The sequence below is a fragment of the Zingiber officinale genome, chromosome 2A (genome assembly GCF_018446385.1).
Source record: "Zingiber officinale cultivar Zhangliang chromosome 2A, Zo_v1.1, whole genome shotgun sequence".
Lineage (NCBI taxonomy): Eukaryota > Viridiplantae > Streptophyta > Magnoliopsida > Zingiberales > Zingiberaceae > Zingiber > Zingiber officinale.
The window spans coordinates 97,186,236-97,207,533 of NC_055988.1; the positions used below are offsets into that span (position 1 = coordinate 97,186,236).

The 21,298-nt window shown below is 36.8% G+C and overlaps 1 protein-coding gene across 2 annotated transcripts; it reads right to left on the bottom strand.

Annotated features, from left to right (window-relative positions):
- Nucleotides 1–5,869: 5,869 nt before the first annotated feature.
- LOC122041650 (vacuolar protein sorting-associated protein 29) lies at nt 5,870–20,917 on the bottom strand. Of its 2 annotated transcripts, none has more exons than XM_042601410.1 (4): nt 20,743–20,917; nt 19,548–19,685; nt 14,182–14,319; nt 5,870–6,429 (listed from the first exon to the last, which is right to left on the bottom strand). In XM_042601410.1, exons 2-4 carry the CDS (start codon nt 19,677–19,679, stop codon nt 6,127–6,129), a joined length of 573 nt encoding a protein of 190 aa, XP_042457344.1. In that variant the 5' UTR covers nt 19,680–19,685; nt 20,743–20,917; the 3' UTR covers nt 5,870–6,126. The 2 variants fall into 2 exon arrangements, with proteins under 2 accessions (XP_042457344.1, XP_042457343.1); XM_042601409.1 differs by having other exon boundaries at nt 19,548–19,726.
- Nucleotides 20,918–21,298: the final 381 nt, after the last annotated feature.

The window sequence follows — 21,298 nt, forward strand, 5'->3', positions numbered from 1 at the left end:
AGATTAAAGAAAGAGATTAGATCTCTTTCCTTATTTGTAGATTGGAAAGATATTTTATTTTTTCTCTTTGAAAATTATCCACATGATGAAAAATTAAAATTATAGAAATTTCTTTTATCAACCATGAAGGAATTTTAAAAGGAAATTTTATTTTTTAAAATTTCCAAAGACAAATAAAGAAGTTTTAATTGTTGATTAAAAATTATCTTATTTGCTCTCCATGAGGTGGCCGGCCATGATTAATTGATTAAGAAATTTTATTTAATTTTTCTTAATTAATTGTTGTCAAGGAAAGTTAAGGAAATTTTATTATAAATAAATTTCCTTATTTTCCAAAGCCGAGGAATATAAAAGAAGGGGTGGGGGTGCCTTCATGGGTTGCAACCTCTATTATTCTCTCCCTCTTTTCCTTGGTGTTGTGGCCGGCCAACCTCTCTCCCTCTCTTCCTCTTGTGGTGGCCGAATCCTTCCTCTTGCTTGGAGCTCTTGTGGTGGTCAGATACTACTTGGAGAAGAAGAAGAAGAAGAAGAAGAGAAAGCTTGCGTCCCTTGGAGCTTGGTTGGTGTTTTTTTTCTTCATCCTTGGTGAAGCTCTTTTGTTTTTGGCCGAACCTAGCTAGGAGGAGAAGAAGGTGCATTGGTGGTTTCTCATCTCGGAAGATCATTGCCCACACAACGTCCGAGGTTAGAAGAGGAATACGGTAGAAGATCAAGAGGTCTTTCTAGAAGGTATAACAAGTAATTTTTCCTTTCCGCATCATACTAGTTATTTTTGGAAATAATACCAAATACAAGAGGCTTACGATTCTAGTATTTCGAATTTATTTTCGATGTAGTGTTCTTATGTTTATTTTTTTTCCTTGTGATTTGATTGTTCCTTTCGGTTAACCTAAAGTTATTTTAGGAAATTAAATATTAGCTTTCCATAAAAGGTTTTGTCTAGTCAGTGGTGGTTGCTCTCATATCCAAGGGTCATGTGCCTCACCACGTCAGTACTGGGAACCAATTATGGAAATTAATATTTAATGGAATTAATAACTTAAGGTGATTTGGGTCGAACGTGTTAAGTTCCGCTGGAGATCCAAGTCAAAACCAAAAGGAACAAATAAATTAAACTATGGATCAAACGTGTTAAGTTCCACAGGCGATCCAGGTTTAATTTAAAAGAACACATGGTAGGTAGGAAAAGGTTCAGACCTTTGTACAAAATTTTTGTACAGTGGAACCTCTAGGTTTTCCGAGTAGAAACCAACAACAGGAAAGGGAAGCGCTGGAGTAGAAAATCGGGGATCGCCGAGCACTGAACGTGGACAGTCACCGGAGCACACGAACACGAAGGTAACAACGATGAAACAGAAGTCGGCTTAACGGCTTTATAAAGATCGGGCTCGCTCGAGCAAAATCGTCCGATCTAGGTCACAAGAATCAACGCAAGCATCCAACCGTCGAATTTGAACCGTCGCACGTCACATCACCTCTAACGCATCGATCGCGTGATGACTGCGGCGACGCCACGGGACAGTCACCTACAAGGGCGCATTTAATGAACTCCATTACCGGGCATGGCCGCGGGGTCGGTTCAATGATAGTGATTTGTGCGAATTCTGAAGAGATTCGGATGACGTCAGCTTTGCCCGCCCGCGGGCCAGGACCCGGAATGGTGAATTTTGCATCAAGTACCGGCATACACTTCGCCGAGGGATGGAGGGGAGCCGATCGGACCCTCTTCTGCAGCATGACCGAGTGGCCGACAGAGCACTAGACTAATTTCGTCCAATCAGTCGGACTTTCAGCCTCCTTCGACTAGACTTGAAGGGAAGGCATGTGATCCGGTAGTAAGAAAGGGCCCCTGCCCCGAGAGAGGGATGTGACACGTGGGTGGTCATAGTCAACGGTCAACGATCAATGCCGCGAGTATCCGGCCGAGCAGACGTATGTGTGTTCGGTTCTGCATTACAGTTCGGTCTGAGGACGAGTTTCCAATGTTCAGAAGACTCAAGCATGGCTCTAGTAGGGAGGAGTGAGGGCCGAGAAACCCCTTTCTCGGTTGAACGGGGGACGCAGCTTGGGCCTCGCAGATATGGTTTCTTCGCTCGGCAAGATGGAGCCGGGGTAACAGGATGATTGGCCGAGCGGATCTCACGCTCGGCCCGGCCATGGTGCCGCCCGAGAGGCACTAGCCGAGCAGATCCTCCGCCAGCCCAGTGGGGACAAAGGAAGCAGCTGACGATATCTTCTTAGGGACCAGTGTCACCGATAGGTAGCATGGTCAACGACATGGTCAGACAGAGAATCGTACGGTGGAAGCTTCCACTGTCATATCAGGGATATCCTTGTACTATTGAGGTATGGCGTCAGACACGCTTTTATGACATGCCCATTCCAGGTATGCTTTGAGGAGCGTGCACGCGCGCTTCGGGGAGTGTACACGTGGCTCTATATAAGGACCCCCAGGTTTCGACGGAGGTAAGCTCACTTTTTTACTGTAGCTATAGTTTTCGCTTCCTCTTTACTCTATTCCTTTCTGCCGGAGATCTTACTTGAGCATCGGAGGGCCATCGTCGGGGAACCCCTCCCCGGCTCGACATTGTACTTGCAGGTCCATGTCAGCGGGAGATCTACGCCTTTCTTTGACCAGTCAACAGGAGCGCCACCTCCCCAGCGCCCATCGACTTAGCTATCGGACAGGATTATATATATATATATATATGTTGCGCCCCCTCCGTCTATGGCATTGCCCACGACTGAGTGTGTGTGTGTATATACAAGGAAATGTTAGGTCATCTCCAATGGAGAGGAGCCTTTTTATGGCCCCGTCAAAAACAGAAGAGAGAGATTAAGAAGCGGATCCAAAATATTTGACCCACCTTTTTTACTATTCATTGACACATCAATAGAGAAAAATTAAAAAACTCATAAAAAACTCCGGTTAGAGATGTTCTTATGTTGCACACTTATTTGTGAGTTCCCCTTGTTAATTTTTTTTAGGGTTTAGGATTTAAGTAAAAGGGAGTGAAAATAAAATAATAATAATAATAATAATAATAACACCACATACTCACAGGGTGCTCACAGATGGGTGTGAAACACATTATCCCTATATATAGAGAGAAAGTTTTGTTAACCTGTAAACTCATCTATGAGCAATCCGTGAGTACCTAATGTTATTATTATTATTAATTTAATTTTCACTTACTTTAGCCTAAACTCTAAACCTTATATCCTAAACCAACATTAGGGGCTCACAAATTATATATATACGGATAGGATTGATATGTTATTCGATTCCTATGCCTGATTAGTTTGCGGAGTGTCCAGAAATGATCTAGATGTCTATAAGAGTCACGGACAAGAGTTAGGCAGTATAACAACAGTATATCTATAATCTACAATTAAGGAGTCAGAAAATTAAGAAACATAAATTGGACACATAATAGCCAAAGGATTTCAAGAACATGCATGGTAATGGCTTAACGCAAAGGTGATGCATTTTGGAAGGAATTTTGTAAAATGTAAAATTCGTCACCCTAGCATCCCTCACAACTACCATTAGGAAATCGAAGCTAATCATCATAAGAGAGAGTAATTCCTCAATTTTTTTTCAGGATTCGACCCTTACTCAATTCGGTAAATCTGTCATGTGATAACCAACTCAACTATATCTTGTGCTACATTTTGGAAGGAATGATGGGTAATGAAGACTATCAATAATGATAAATATTAGTTGTTACGTGGAGAGGCAAATGTTATGCCCATTAATAGAATTTAATGGCGGTTGGTTTTGTCTGAGAGCTAGAGATAGCGCGCTGGGCAGGTGGTTGCAACGTTGACTGGGTGAAGACCTCAGGATTGAATCGAAAAACTATGGGCTGGTGTGGGAAGCTTCTTGCACACACTTGAACAAGACAACAGAACATCAACACCAATCACCAGGGAAGGGGTCCATGGCGAAAGCCCTCCGACGCTCAAGTCAGTGTATTGCCCGAGCAGAAATTAGAACAGTAATTAAATAGTAGCATGCGTGTGAACATCACGAAGAGTATTTTTTGCATACCTTTCTCAGAGAGGCCCCCCCCCCCCCCCCCCCTTTTTTATATACTACTTCTGTAACCTCCGTAATCATAAGATGACAGGGAGCATCAGGTGTCAGCAATTGTCGATTAAGGGAATATGTACAACCTAGGAGGCATATAATTACCATCCAAGGAATCTTTTGTTTCCCGTGTGTGCCCTTTTGTAACTGACATCATTAATAAGATGGTTGGAGGAATATACTATAATAAAGTGTCAAATAACGGACAGTGTAGGGTCATGTTCGAGGAAGGTTCTATTGAATACTCATGTTATCATAGAGGAATATTCTCTGACACACGGTTATTATTTTTTGACAGACTGTTATGATTCTCTGATAATATTATCTCCTGAATATACCTCGGCCAGCTATTTAGCTAGCTCGCCCATATATTGACAGAGGGTGATAAATGGAACCTTGAGTTCTATAAGACTGGCTGGCATTGGGAACCGCCCTAATATGAATATTGTATGATGCCGGAGATCTGGCGATATAGTAAGGGCGAACCAAGTCTTCTAGGTCCGGGTGGTTCCATGATCGACCATCCTTGTGCTTGGGGACTTATCCTCGTGGTGACATTTCGAACTCCGCAAACCCGGCTAGTTATCTTTTGAGATTCGTCTTGCATGCTTTACATAGGCCAAAATATGGAGCATACCCTTAATCGATTTTATGCCGAGTCACCCATATGTAGGAGGACGGGGGAATGAACAATAAAATCCATGTGTTTGTCTTGTCCCATATTGCTTGCCTGGAGGTGTGTTAAGTTGTGTGCTAAGTAGAGAATTGGGCTATTGAAGCCTGGATGAATATTTTCCCGGACGGTCTTCTGGCAGAGTGGTATGTTACCAAATGGACTTACTAAACTCGGGCGTCTCAAGGGCATATATGTGCCAAGTGTCCTGTTACGACGCGCCAGGTTCTTCAGGCTCGACCGATCTTAAGGTCCGGTCGATCTCAAGGGTCGGTCGACCTTGTCATAGACTCCTCTGAAATAGGCTAGGAGTCGAGCCCTTAAAAAGGGGATCATTTGACAGTCATCTTTCCTTGATTTGAACCACCGTCTCATCTTAACTCTATCTTCCACGTCAGCTCAGGGTCCACATCTAACATCTAGTATCAGCGGTTATAAAAGGAATATCATTACTCGATAAAAGCTATAAAAAGAGAGTGGTAATCAAAGATAAAGGTAGATTTAGTCATAGGATATAATCGAATTAGTCATCATAGGATAGATTTATAAAAATGAATAAGAATCGATTTTTGATAACATCGATAAAAATACCTTCTCATATGACGTTCTGTTCGATTTTTTAATTTATCTCTCATCCTTCCATTTGATTATCTGTTCAATTTTTTAATTTATCTTTTTATAAATAGCTATGGCATCGGTCGTGTGAGGATTCTCGGAATCAGCATTTGTCCTTTTGTATAAATATGTATATACGATTTTAACACAGGATCAAGTGTCAAATATTAAATTTATTTTTCAAGCTCTTATCATTTTGAGATGAACTCATGTAATTTACTCATTTACACCATAAAGTATAGTCGTTGTCAAAAGCATGCTTTCGGAATTACAGAAAGCATTAATACTAATCTTTTTGCCTTTATCTTTTATGCATGCTTCATCAAAGTAAATGAAATATTGAATTGAATAAGTGCATGTAGCAGGATGCATACTGACTAATGGTTTGATTTCATATCATTTTTCCAATCAATTAAACAATAATGAATTGCTAGAATGTATAATGAGTAAATGCACAATGTAGAAATAAGCTAAAATTTTCCAAATTATTAAGATTTAAACAGCCATCCACTTTATAATTATTGATATAATAACTCTATCCACAAGCTCCCTGCTGAAAGAAAAGAAAGTGGAACACCTTAAAACGTCAAGTGGAGCTTCGTACACCTTCAGACTACAAAATGAACTTATGAAACCAAATTGAGAAAGTTCACCATCCATAGTTCATGTTCAATCACATAACCGATACGTCAGCACATTCAAGCAAGCCCTTACAGAACGCCATATTCTAGGTTAACATGAAAAATCAATGAGCAGATTGGGTAGCAGCAGTCTTTTTGAAGTCGATTTTGTCCACCTTAACCTCTCCATCAATCAGCTCATAGACATAGACCACCACGCGAAGGCCATCGATGTCCATCAGTACAAAACTCGGGTTGACATCGTAGGTAATGCTGCTATATGCACCAGTTGCAGAGCCAGGATTTATGACGACACCACCCTCATGCTTGTAGGCCTTGAATTGATGAGTATGTCCAGTCACAAGGATATCCACATCCAATTGCCGCTGAAGCATGGCTAATGAATCCAAGTCACCCCATGGGACAATCTGCATGAGCAAAATATAAAGTTGGTAGCGTGCACTAATAATAGTATTACAAAACCATGGCTTCACATGTTGATCAATATGGATTAGAATAGCTGAAATGTATTGGTTTGATCATTGACTGATATTGAAATTGTGTTACACCAGTCAATATCACTATGTTGTCCGTGTTGACATAGTTTTGGTGGTATCAAGCGAGGAAGAATCTGTCCTTGCTCAGAACTAAGGAAACATTTTCTTTCCACAGCTCATCCTTCATTTCAGTATGCTAATCACAGGATTACGAAACACTAAAAAGAGAAGGGAGGAGAAGAAGAGAAACACCAACCAGCAGTATTGATCAAGACAGAACATTCTCTCTCATCGATTATGTCTAACAGTCACGAGAAGATAACACTATAAAGAGAGGAGACGGGAAGAGAAAATGCACTAGCCAGAGCATTAACAGTTGCAAAGAAGCGTGATGCCAAAGTTTAAAAATCTATATTCTATATTTGTACCTGTCTCCATTCTAATTATGCTAATGCAAGTCCAAAGCTTATTGAACTAGTGATATCTGAAAGTTAACTAAATAATGATATCATAAGCTTAATAAATAGTGATAACATTGAACCAGCTAGGTGGTAGCAGTGGTGATAATTTGACATAGGCAATTGGTTTATAGCTAATAATTTGTAAAATGATGGTAACTTAACAGTAGCAGTTGGTTTATTCTTGATGATATAAAGTTGGATTAAGAAAATGATTCTAAATGCTGTTGCTATTTGAATTCTTCTCAAGAAATAATTCAAGCACATTTAATCCTAAATCTCACTATACACATTTGTGTTCATTTTCTAGTGTTTATGTTATAGGATCTTTATCTAGATGGTCGCGTCAGTTGTATTCCTTCTTTGAGATATAGTATTTAATTTGATATTTGCTCTGACATTACTATAGATAACAACATATAGATAACGTCCACTCTGGGTTGAACTTGGGCAGGACTTGACAATTAATGTTCTTATCTAATGCATCACACTCATTTTGGTAAAAGGAAGAGATACACATCGAGATGTTTGTTATATTTCAAAACTTTACTCAATTTTAATTCAACAACACCTAGTTACTATAAATTTATTATTGGAGGTAAGCAAGCTAAGTAGAAGGGAGTTATAGAATAAAAATCATTTGAGTTGATGTGGAAATGCTTTGAAGAATACCAATACTCAACATAATAGGGTACCAAAACTAATATTCATTTAATCAAACTCCAGCAAGGAACATTATCTTATTTGAAATTATGCCTCAAAGAGCTAGACTAACTACAATGTTAATCTTGCCATAACCTAATTGTTTTGTCTCTCAGTGTTATTGGCAAGATCCTCATGCTGACTTTCCTGATCAAGAGAGAAGCAATGGGTGAGGTGAGGAAACAATAAGGTAAGGGATCATAGCCATGCTCCCCAACACCCTACCCCAGCCTCTCACTGTTGGTCTCCTTGCTGCTTGCTTCCCTATCATTTCTACCATCTATTTGCGAGATGGAGTTGTTGCTGATGCATCCAGGTACGCGGATAATGATTGTCAGTATAGTAGTGTATAGCAATTATGGTTTAAAATTTCGAGCCGTACCGATACAATTTCGGTAGTTTTTAATTTTTAAATATAAATGTTAGGCAAAAACAAATAATTATATTTTTCTTTAAAGAAAATTAATATATGAACAACTCAAATTAAAATTGATATATCATAATACAATACCTTACTAATACCAAAAGGAGTGACGTGAATCAGATGGAAGCATTGGTTTTTGCAACATTTTGCTTAAATCAACTCTATAGTTTTCCAATACCCAGATTAAATAATAATCCCATGACATGCAATATTGATATTGATTTCTCCACATGTCCATTAGCATATCTCGATTGACCATTGAAAGTTGAATTTGAACTGGCACTACTGGAATTAGAACTGGTACAGGTACAAGCACAGGATAAGGATAAGCATACGTCCCTGAGCTCTGATATAATGGATCACCATATGATGCATCCGAACTATAATAAGAAGGCTGAGAGTATGATGAACTTCGATTAGAATCAATGTCAGCTAACTCTCCCGTATATCTTAATAATTATGAGCTTTCTTTTGTTTGTCACACTTAGATCGACGTTGATACTGAGTTTTAATAATTCTACTTCCGTGATCATCATCTTGGGTTGCATGTGTATAATCTATCTCACATGTCCAAGGCTCCGGTGCCGGAGTACGAAGAACATAAGTGCTACAACTACCAGATGCATCACCACTGCCACCACTTCCATTAGTACTTGTACTGCTATTGACATCACTATCGTCATTTCGAACTTCTCGTCGGACTATAGTGTCAGAAGGTGATGATGTTTCATCACTATCATCATGTTCTTGCTCATCAATTGCACTGAGTGGATTTTTACTAATTCTTAATTGACCCCTTTCTTTAAAAGCAAGGGTTTTGACTTTTCTCTTTAGTAAAAATTGCAGGAGTTTTACCTTTGTCTTTATCTACCGACTTTGGTTGAGTTTGAGGTTGAGATGTTTGAGAATGTGTCGGTCGTGATCCGGAAAATCGAAATTCTTGGTCAAAAGCCTCATCATTATATTCTTCACTGACATCTCCTCTAGCTTGTATTTTTTCAATCTCTTGAGTAAGAAATTGAGATGGTCTTGGTGGATCTCCAATTTCATCAAGTAAGGGATTCTCAGCCTCAACGGCGCTCTACCAATCCATCATTGGATCATCCTCAGTTTGGACAAATCCAATATCAAATGGATCTACATAACTAGATTCTTGTTTTTCCTGTTCTTGTTCTTCTGTTATCGCTCTTAGTTGAAGACGCATATTATAATGAACGTAGACCATCTTCTCCAAGCGACGATAAGAAAGACGATTGCGTACTTTTGTATGAATAAGGGAGAAAGTTGACCAATTTCTTTCGCAACCATTTAAAGACGTTTGTGAGAGAATTTGTACCACAATTTTTTTAAATTTGGGACTGATCCTCCATATTGTAACCACCACTCAGCTATAAGATAAATAAAAATAAATTTAAAACAATATTTATATTTGTTGACAATAATTAGTAATAGTTTTTTTTATATTTACCTGCATCCATTTTATATCTGCATGACACTGCAAAAGAATCGCTAAAAGAACCATATGCTTCTCGAAATAATCGACTTTCATTAATAGCCTCAGCAGCTAATTCTCTATTTTTTTGGAGTCTTGATATTATATTTTTTGAGAACTACTAATAGATCTTCATTTGTGGCAAGATTATAACGGTATTAATATGCTGGATTGAGAAAATAAACTAAAATAATTAAGCATATATAATTATTAATAGCAATATTAAAAATTCTGTATCATAGAAATATGCACCTGCCAAATGAATATGTTTTACCATTTGGTTGTCCCATCTTGTAGTGATTATATCAATATAATATTAATACTTGGTTGGTGATTGTAAATGTCTCTTAATTTCTTCTTTTGCTTCATGAATTAGATGGTAGATGTTGCCCATTTGTGGCTTCTTGTCCATATCGACTTTACGTAAAACGACCTACAAGAGTTCTACTGCTATAAGAATATCTGAAATATAGTCCCAAAATCTAGCAAATATAATAATTTTTTTTGTACCTCCCTTCCTTTAGTAGAACTAGAGTATCGAGAGGTTTCCCAATCTTCAAAAGTGAACATGACCTTCAATCTGACTTTTTTCTGAAATAATGATTTTAATAGGAGAAAGTGAGTTGCAAACCTAGTTGCTCCTGATCGTAGAATCTCCCCATTAATAAATTTCCTCATTAATCCATGAACCCAATGATGATTATAAAGGAATTTTGTTAATGATTGATCTTTTTTCACTACCTTCTTTCCTATATCGAGTTTACCGATATCTACCATCATCAAATCAATACAGTGTATTGCGCATGGTGTCCAAAATAATGTTTGATATTTTTGCTCCAATAACTCTCCCACCCTCTTGAAGTTGGCACCATTGTTTGTAATTACCTGCACTATATGTTCTGCACCTATTTCTTAAACTACATTATCCATCAAATGATATATATAAGATGCATCATGATAATCTGCAGTTGCGTCAACAGATTTATGAAAAATCACCTTTCTATTGTAGTATAACCGAAAATTAATAATGTTCATCCGTGTAGGCCCTGTCCAACCATCACACATTAATGCAACCCCATATAAGCCCCATTATTTCTTGCATGATAAAATCCAAGTTTTGATTTCCTATACTTGTTCATCTAAATACGGACCAGTAATTTCATATGCAGTTGGAGGTTGAATATCAGGTCCAGATTTTTGAATGTTGTACACCATGCTACGGTAGTATGTGTTATTTGCTGCATTGGGAGGAATTCGATTGAAATGAAAAAATTTAGCAATACTTTGACATATTGATTTCTTCTTCTCCTTTGTATAAGCATCATCAATCTTAGTCTATTTGCTAGCTTGGTTTGGGAATACTAGTAAATCAATGTCAGCAATATCAACTGCACGCCTTCGTCCCATAGAAGGAAAGAAACGACAAATACCACCTTGTGTTGAAATAGCACGAACACTTGCACTCCTCCCCAATGTTGCTGTAGTAGTTGAGCCACTTCCACTAGCACCAGCTGAGCCACTTCCGCTAGCACCAATTATAGCACCACTATGTTGCATATGCCACTCATATTCATATTGAGTTCGAGAGGCACTAAGAGCTGCTAAAAATTCATCATTTGGATCTTCACCACGCCCTTCAAGTCATTGATTCTTTAGAGCTTCGCCTATCAAGCATTTCATGTTGTTGTTGTTTATACTTTAATTCTTTTTTACCATCAAGTTCATCTTTCATTGCATGACGAATTTTTTGAGAAAGTTTTGAGCATTTAGAGACATCTGGATATCCACCAACAAGAGATGTTTTAGGTGTGTGATCCCATCGCCACGTCCAATCATATCGCAATGAAATCGATTTTCTAATCGAAGTGCATGCCTCCAAGTTGGATCATATGATTGTTGTTTTGGTATCATTACCTATGCGTTATAAAATTTTAATTAATAAAGATGATAATTATATTATTAATTATCAATTTAATTAATTATCTATTAATTTATATAATATATATCTACATAGTGTTTAAATATTTTGTATATTATATAATAAAAATCACTATTTATATATTTATATATAATTTTAAAACTAAATTTATTCAAAACATTGAAAATTATATATTTTTAAAAATTAGCTAATAAATAAACAATTTGAATTATTTATTCTATTAATAAACAGTTTAACAATTTTTCTTATAAAATTTTCTAATATATCACTAATTAAATTATTTAAGTAAATATGAAATAATTAATTTAGATATATACAGAGAATAATAATAGATAAAATTTACTATAAATTAGTTAATAAATAAAAAATTTAAATTATTTATTCAATTTATAATCAGTTTAACAATTCTCCTCGTAAAATTTTCTAAAATATCACTAATTTAATTATTTAAGTATACATGCAATAAAATATTTAGATATTTATATAAAAAATAGTTAATAGATAAATTTTACTAAATTCCTGTGATAGCTTCATAATAATTTCATAGATTTTTATTTTATTTTATTTTTATTTAATATAAATTTTTTAAAAATATTAATTTATATATAATAATTTTATAACTTAATTATTAGTTTCCTTAATTAATTCTTTATTTATAAAAATATACTAATCCATGATAATTCACTTAGGAAAAATGCATTACAATTTAATCATAAAATGTGAAAAAATAGCAAAAATTGACTAAAATTATGCATAAAATAAGTGAAAATAAAAAGCAAGTGAGCTATAACATGTGTAAATAAATTTAAGCTTATAAATGACCAAATTGCTAATATTTGAGTAATTTAAGTTAATTTACTTAAGAGAATATTAATGAATTAATTAGAAAATTAAAGATTGATAAAGAGATGTAAACTTCCATGCATGAAAAATAAATAAAATTAACTAAATTAATTTTGTTAAACTCCAACTCATATAAAAGGAAATTGGTGATCTATTTATATTATACTATACTTTATATAATTCTGTTTATAAATATTCTATATAATTTGTATATTAAATACTATAATTTATATTACATTGAAAAATTAAATTTATTTAAAAGATTAAAATTTATAATAATTTTTGATCATTTATATATTTTTTATATTATTTATAGATTTTAAATTATTTTAAAATTTTAAACTATTTTTAATTATAAAATTAATTTAAGATATAATTTTGAATAACTTACAAATTCAAATTTTTTTAACTAAAATATTTTTATTTTTTATTTTTTTAATAATAAATAATAAAAATATGAATTTATATATCATAATTATATTAGTTAATTATAATGTATATAATAATCAATTAGAAACTATATATATTTTAAATAATATATTACATATTTATGTATATAATTTTAATTTGATTTTTAATAAATTACAAATATGAATTTAAAATTTAAATATTTTATTATTAATAAAAATAAATTTATATATTATAATTATATTAGTTAATTAACAATTTATTTAATTAATATTAATTTATATATATATAATTATCGTTTATATAATAATTAATTATTAACTAGAAATTATATATATTAAATAATATATTATATAATTATATATATACATTTTTATAAAAATTTAATATAACACTGTTATAATAGTTATAACAGTTATAAATTATAACATATAAATAAATTTTTTATTTTAATATAACGGTTTTAATTAAAACTGTTATATTGAAGTTTTTAATAAAACCCTCTCCATTTTATCTGTGAATCGTGATTTCGTCGATTCTTCTATCGTTCGCCATCACCTTCTCTGCTCGCGATCTCACTCACGATTTAGATCCCAAATTTCTTCAATTTCTCTACTTAAATTGAAAATTTACTATGGTACCGGTCGAAGCAATGTGATCGCCGCCTCGCTACCTCACTGTCTCACCACCTCATGCCTCGCGCCTTGCTACCTCACCGCCGCTACTAAGCCGGTTGCCCTCCCGTCACTGACCTAATCTCCCTCGCTGATGCTTCCAAGTAAGTCTTCATCGTTTATATAGTGTTTTTTCCTTCTGTCGCGACGCACGCGATAATCCGAACTTCTCTATCTGAACTTCTCTATCTAAACTTCTCTATCCGACCTTCTCACGCGCGTGTTGTACCGGTCGCGTGCTAGTGTCGGTCCCCCATCCGTGAGTTTCAGGCGGAACGGCTCGATATTTTAAACCATGATAGCAATGTCATGAGGACAACTTAGTCTAGATGGAGGTTACCTTGTTGCTAAAAATTGAAGGATAAATTAGGGATCATGCCATCCCCATTTCCTTCTCATTTTAGGACAAGACTAGGAAGAAAATGTCTCATTTTGATCTTCCAACTAATCTATTCCATAATCTCTTTCCAAGCAAATACCAAGCCTTCCAAGCAAATTGCACACTTTCCTCTCTCCATATTTGGTTAAATAACTCAACGTCATCACATTGCTTGCCATGTTACCCTAGAGTGTCTTAACCCATATAATGATGTTAAATTTAACAAATGAAACTTTAGAGAGATGCCATACCTATGGAATCAATGAAAAGAATGGACGCTTTAAAAAAACATGTGGGTATATAAATTGAACAATCAAAATAGAATACATAAAAAGCTGCTCACTTTAACCAGAGGAAAACAAACCTGATGACCATGGCAAAGCCCAAGCTTAAATTGACCTATAGTGAGAGTCTTGTTTTCTGGATAACGAGCATCTTCATCATACTCACCTCGAGTAATATGCAAGTCTGGGCAAAGGCTTTTCAAGTACTCATGAACTTCCTACAAGATGCAATTCATGGATTTTGTCAAAGTCAAGGAATGTGGACAGTGAAAATAATAATTCATATTCATAGAACTATTTTTGAAAACTAGAATTATGATAAAACAAATTCTTCACTTTTTAATCACCCATGAAAAATTGCTGCCTATGCATACAAGAAGAAAACAGTATAAAGAATGATATCTTGGAGCATAGAGTACTTGTGAACAAATTAGACAGCAACATCAGGTTATGCAAAAGCATAGAAATCAAGCTCTCAAAGAAAAAATAAAATAAAATAAAAGCTAAGATAAATCCTTGTTGGACATTCCACAGATGTTAAACTCTTAGAATGCTCTCATGAATGAAGTGAAAATATAGTAGTTGGGTGACACTCGGAGCTTCCGGAAAGTAGCCGTGCTGATGAAACAATACATTCAAATTGCAAAAAGGATTGATTTTTATCAACATCTGCAGATGCAGCTTGTTAAGGAATTTGTTAATCCATACTTTTTCAAAAAAACATAACCAAGAGAAAATCTTGGCTAATATAAAAGCTAAAAGTTACTTTGTCAGTTGGATAACAGGTATGAGTATTGAGGGTTGCTCCAGTGATAATATTGCTTCTTCCTCTTGACTTAGTTCAATGTCCAGTATCATGACAGGCTCCCAACTTCCCTCTCACAGTTGTAGCTATGCAGAGGTTGCAGCATCCTTTTCTTATCCTCCAGCCTCTCATTCTTCTTGCAGCTTTGAATTCCTAAGCTTGCAAAATGGTGCTCAATGAGATGGTTTTCTAGGAGTAGCTCGGCTATTTCTTGTCCATTGATCTTATACTCAAATGATATCAAGTGGCAATCATTCCACATTTAGTTCCCTCTAATGGCCAAGCTAGTCTACTCAATGGAAGTTTGCATTGTCACTACAAAAGGTGCTTCTCCTTCGGCATCTCCCTCCATTGTATCCTCTCAAGAGGTTGTTGGAATTCTAAAGTAGGTGGGACTATCAACTTCGTCACTGACGGTAAGATACGGCAAATCATAATAACCTTATTGGATTTTCTGGAAATTTTTAGAAATTTTTCGGGATTTAAATGGAATTCGTATGACACATTTTAAGGAGATAGATCTATTAGGGAAGGAGAAAGTCTATTTGGATTACCCATTAAAGTAGGAGTTGATTAAGACTAAGGTTAAGATTTGGTTATTAAATCCCTAGTTTGATTAAACTCCTCTTATTTCACCTGAGCCCTTTTTCTTTACTCGTCGATTTCCTTTCTCCTTCGATCCCTAATGCTGTGCCGCACCAATTGTCATCGCCGGTTGTTGTGGATCGTCGCCACATCGACAGCCACGAGCAACGCTGCCGGCCAGTGAGAGTGCCGCCACTTGATCACCAGCCTCTTCCTCCTTCACCCGACGCACGCTTCCTCTTCCTCGAGCCGGATCGCGTCACAGTCTACCTGCGCTAATCGCCCTGGCATTGTAATCCTGCTGTGCCGCCCTACATCCGACGCAACTGCCGCCTCTGACCGCAGACGTTGACCGTTCTCTCGCGAGCCAGTCGCCGACCATGGGAGAGCAGGGAGTCTAGCTTGCCGGCAGGCACCTCTCCCTTCCCCGATTCCATCTTCTGCCGATCTCACGCATCTGCGCCGCTCGGCTCCTCGATCTCACTAGCACATCACCTCTCGATCATTGATGCCGCGATTTCTTCACCAGGGTAGTTCCGCAATTGGCGCCACCAGCAGTAGTTAGTGTCACGGCTACCACAAGTGTTAGCCTTCCTCCCTTCTCCTTTCATCGCTGGCAGATCTTTTATTCCCTTTCATCGTCATAGGGAATCCTTCGCCAAAGTTGCAGCACAGTCATTAGCTATAGCCTCAGCCATAGAGGGCATTGCAGACAACCAGATCTACCCGTCGTACACCCTTACACATTCGAACCCTCAGTACCGATCACAGTGACCCCTTGCTGCGAGGTAAACAATCAACCCTAGAAGATTATTTGAGCGATTGAACTATTCTTAGGGCTGATTTGGGGGTATCTGTTTTGGAGGACAGCAACTTCACTTTAGTTTCGGCCACAGCTACCGACAATAGAGTTATCCGATCGTAAGTTAGCAACGGTGCATTCAGATTGGGTAAGTTTTGGTTCATTCACTTCTCTATCATGGTTAATAGTTGATTTGGGAAGATCTTGGATTGAATGATTGGTTAATTGGTTATAGAAATTTATTAAGTCGTATTGGATTAATTGATTCATGATGGTTAATTGGTGATTGGTTGATGTAGATTGTTTCATGATCGTTATTAGAATCATTAGATTGATATCGTGATTAGTGGTGATTGATTGTGGATTAGATTGATTGAGGTAAATCATTAATTAGGGTTTATGATGCGTAATACTTGATTTATTTGGATTTATACGGTTTCTTGTTGGTAGTATTGAATGGATTAGTTGGATTGTCAGTTCATGTCTTGATTGGATAATTGGAATATGTTAAAAAAATGGTTAACTAATTGAATTGGATTAATTCATAAGGAGATTAGTTGGGAAAGAAATGTTGGATCATTAAATGGGATTAAAATGTGGATTCCTAATCAGATTAGGATTATGTTTAGCTATTTTGTTTATGATAAAACTTAGCTATACTGTGCATGCTAGTGCAGGACTTTGATTTGAGACAAATGTCTCGATGTGGGAGTTGTATTGGCACGATCTTCACAATAAAGGCGGGTACTTCCTGCTTTGTCTCTTTAGTACTTTCACCTTAGTGTATGAGCTATATATTCGGATAGTTGCTGTATTACCTTAAATCCACTCGTATTTTTTCTATGCTTGATGCTTATCCACTTGATCTTTGAGATACTCATTTCTATGTCTATGCAGTCTCTCGTTGTTATCCATGATATTTAGCAGATACCAGATATTAGATACTAGATACTAGATATATGGATACTAGATACCATGCTTACTTGCTTTGATTGTTGTTTATTCATATACCTTGTTGAGCATGCTAACTTTATGTAGCATACCTGATTTCTGTTTATATATATGATGACTGCTGCATCTTGCACATCATGACATTGCATGCATGCCGACGACCATGTCTCCCTTGTGGTTGAGAGGGTCGTTGGCCAGAGCCGTACGCTCGACCACCATGGGTAGTGGTAGCTGGAGCAGATGCCACTTGTCCTGTCATGCCACACTCAGCCACTCATGGGTAGTGGTAGCTAGAGTTATGAGCAGCAGAGACCCCTTCGCTATGTAACTAGATAGCTACTCAGCACATGTCCACTCGGTCACTCGAGAATAGTGACGGCCTTTGAGTGAGTACAGTTGTTATCGATCCAGCCTCTCGACCATACAGGGGTCGTGGTGCAGAGGAGTGGACGGGGTGATCATATGTGCATACGCTATTATTATTATACCTACTTGTTGATTGCTTATTTATGCAGCTGTTTTATTATATCCATGTGATATGCTTACATATGCTGGTTTATATACTTTTTGCATATGCTTAGACACTGGCTTACTTGTTAGTAGTATGTATATACCTCGCATATTACCCTTATAGTTATGAGCAGTACTATGACAGATCCTCATTATCCTTGATCTACTATTACTAGCTTAGGATATGGTTTCAGGTATGGACATTTACTATGATATCACTGTAGTATTTGCTATTTTCCCTACGAGACTGTATACCTTTGTATCTCTAGTTTTTTACTATGTTCATGCACTATATGTCTATTACCCGCTGAGTCCTAGCACTCACCATCCCATAAACTGGTTTTCTTTCGCCAGGCAGCAGGTAAAAGACTTATGGAGTCGCTTGGAGATCCTGTCCGCCAGTCTCATGTCACATCGAGCGACTTCTTCCGTTATTGTTTTCGTTTGCATTATTGGCTTTGGACTTATTCGTGTATATGTATCTTTTGTATGGAGTTTAGCTTTGTGGTTTCTTATATTTGGTTTGATGTTGTTGTGCCAAGCCGAGTCTGCTCACAGTTAGTTGTATTGTGGTTTTGTGATCGTTATTTTGTGACTTCCGCTATGTTTTGTTTTAGTCGTGTGGGTTGTTTATTAACTGCGTGGTTGTGTTTACTTCCAGTCATGTGAGCTGCTTATAAACTGTGTGGTTGTGTTTACATCCAACTGTGTTGGCTGTAGTTTGCTTGTGAGTAGGCTTGTGGCAATGTATATTGGTTTCATTTGCCACTGCTACAAGGGAGGTGCTGTCCGATTTTCGTCGGGCAACCTTACCCTTGGGCCATGACACTGACACCTTTTGCACTTTCCAGATTGGTGGTACTGCCAATTTGCTGAGTCACATGGTACATTTTAGCTGCTTCAATCTGCTGACAATGAGCTCCATGACACTCCGATCCTGAACTGAAACTATCTTCTCCAGGTTCAATTGCATCAACCTGCGGGATTCATGTTATTGCCACCACAGCTGTTTCCTCAACAATTCCCACCTACTCTGTTGTTGGGTATATAACTCCTTATCATTTGGATGATGTCCCTTTCTCTGTGAATTATGGCTGCGGTAGGGAACTTTCCATTCTAAGTTTATTCCTTGGAGATGCCAGTTGTATGGCGTTAAACCATTCCATTGCAAGTGGGGTGTTCGAGGGAAGTGGTTAAAATCTCTATAACCTGACTTTTATGATTTGTCAATCTCCTGAACACAGCAACTTTAGGTTTACCCATACTGATTCCTATCCTTCTAGACCATTCACGACTGGGCTGGGTCCCACTTCTTCCTGAGGTCTGTCTCTAGATCGCAATGACCCCTTGTTGCTAGATTCAGAGAGTTTCACACTACTAGTGTTGGCTAATCTTATAACCAATTCTATATAGATTCTAGATCACATTCAATCAAAACATTGAATCTTAAAATTCTAGAAGCACTAGAGAAGCATAGCACTAAGCAAGTAGGCCAAAAACAAGGACGCATGAAATGCATTATTAGCAATAACAACCAAACAGAGGTATATGTAAAGAAACAAAACAGGCTCTTAATTTAAGATATAACTGCAAATGTAGTAATATGCCTAATTATTATCAGTCAAACCAGATTTGCATGCTTAAGTATTGACATTATAAATTGACAACACATGCAAGTTGCTGAATTTTGAACTAGATATCAACACTTAAGTTATCATGTCATTATTTGGTTTCTAATCTGTCCTAGAGATAACATATGGCAACTCATTAAAGGGGAAGGGGAACTAAAGCACCTTGATACACAGATTTCCAGTACACAAGATGTGTTGAATTTTCCCAGGCACGAGCATGGACTTAAATTTCAGGGGCAGATCTGCAGCCCGGTGAGGAATGTGGAGATCACCAATGGCTAGAACTAGCACCATTCTTCTCTGGTACAAATGACAAAATCAAAGTTCAATCATTCTAAAACCTGAAAAGTACAAGTTTGGGAAAAGTCAATCCCTGCACAAAACACTAGAACAACCCCAGGTAGAAATTCAAGTTCTCAGAAAAGCTTCAAAAACAAGTGACAATCAAACAGATTGGACCTAGCTGGAAAAATGAATAATCTTCCTCCAGAACACCACTTCAGTAGCTGTAAATCCTTACATTGTAAGCTAAGTTTGAGTAACATCCCAAATAGTAGGAATCTAGTCTTGGGTAAAAGGATCTAATTGTTTCATGCTTAAGTGCTTGATGTATTGCTTTGAAGTTTCAACTTATTAAATTCATATTAAAGTTCAATAAAAATAAGTTCCATTGATCATGAGAAAGAGAAGAGAATTAACTGAAGCAAAATAACCAATCAGAAGTCGATCCAATCAAGGTAATTGCAGAGCTGTCAAAGATCTCACGCTTACTTAAGCAGAATGAATTCAATTACGTAGATAGACAAATAAAGCAGTGTATAGTTTGACTCTGATTATGCATCCATCTTGTTGTCTCCTTAGACGAAGAAGGATAACAAGGTAGCTGGAGATTTTTATTCCCCCACTCCCCTAAGACAATGAAAATGCTGAAAAAATCAATTTCTTAAAACAGCACTCATTCCCTCTCACCCAACAACCGGTCAATGTAGAACATCTGGTTATGCTGCGCCAAAGTAGAACATCTGGTTATGCTGCGCCAACTATGCTCTGAAAGTTGTCGAGCTTTTGAGATAGCGATCAAACTCGGCCGAATCCCTGAGTTAGGTTGGGATCGGCAAGACCGAACCCGATTGCAACTGATATCTCGGACATGTGCTCGAGAACCCGCGGAAAACAGAAATTGCAACCAGAAATCGAATTTTTTTTCGATGAACATAGAAAAAAAAAATCAAGGGAGGAAATCACCGAATCTTTTCAAAATCGATCGGTTTCTCGCCGATCCCGTTCGGATGCGCCAAGTAGGGGAAGAAAAGGATGAGAATAAATGTCTGAAGTAAGATTAGAACAGAAGGAGAACCTGAAGGAAGTCTACTGTTGATCGTCGGATTCCACCGCGAAATCCTTTCTCTTCTGAGCCGGTTGCGTAGCCGCTGATCGCCTGATGAAGAGGGAAATCCGGCTTGGGAGCGACGAGTGGGCGATTCGGTTTCACGAGGAGGACCGAGACGAGGAGGCAGGGCAGGGCCAGGGCAGGGCAGTCTAGTAATTTGGATTTATTTGCCAAAATAGAAAAGGAAATTTTTTTTATATAATAGAACTCTTTTTTTTCATAGATAAAAAAAAATGCCCTTTTATTTTTACCTAAATATTAAATTATATAAAATAATATAAAATTTTAAAAAAATAATTTTATATGTTTAACACTAACCCAGCAGGCCTACAATTTTTTGGGCCGGAGCAATTGGCCGAGGTTAGTCCTAATTAGGGTACTAAGAATGAGCAAGAAGGAATTCAAGGGTTGGATATGAAGATTCAAAGAAATTAGGGGGTGTTTTACAAACAAATGATTATATTTTATTAGTCATATTAAATATATCACATATTTTGATAAAAAGAAAAATAAAAAGGTATAA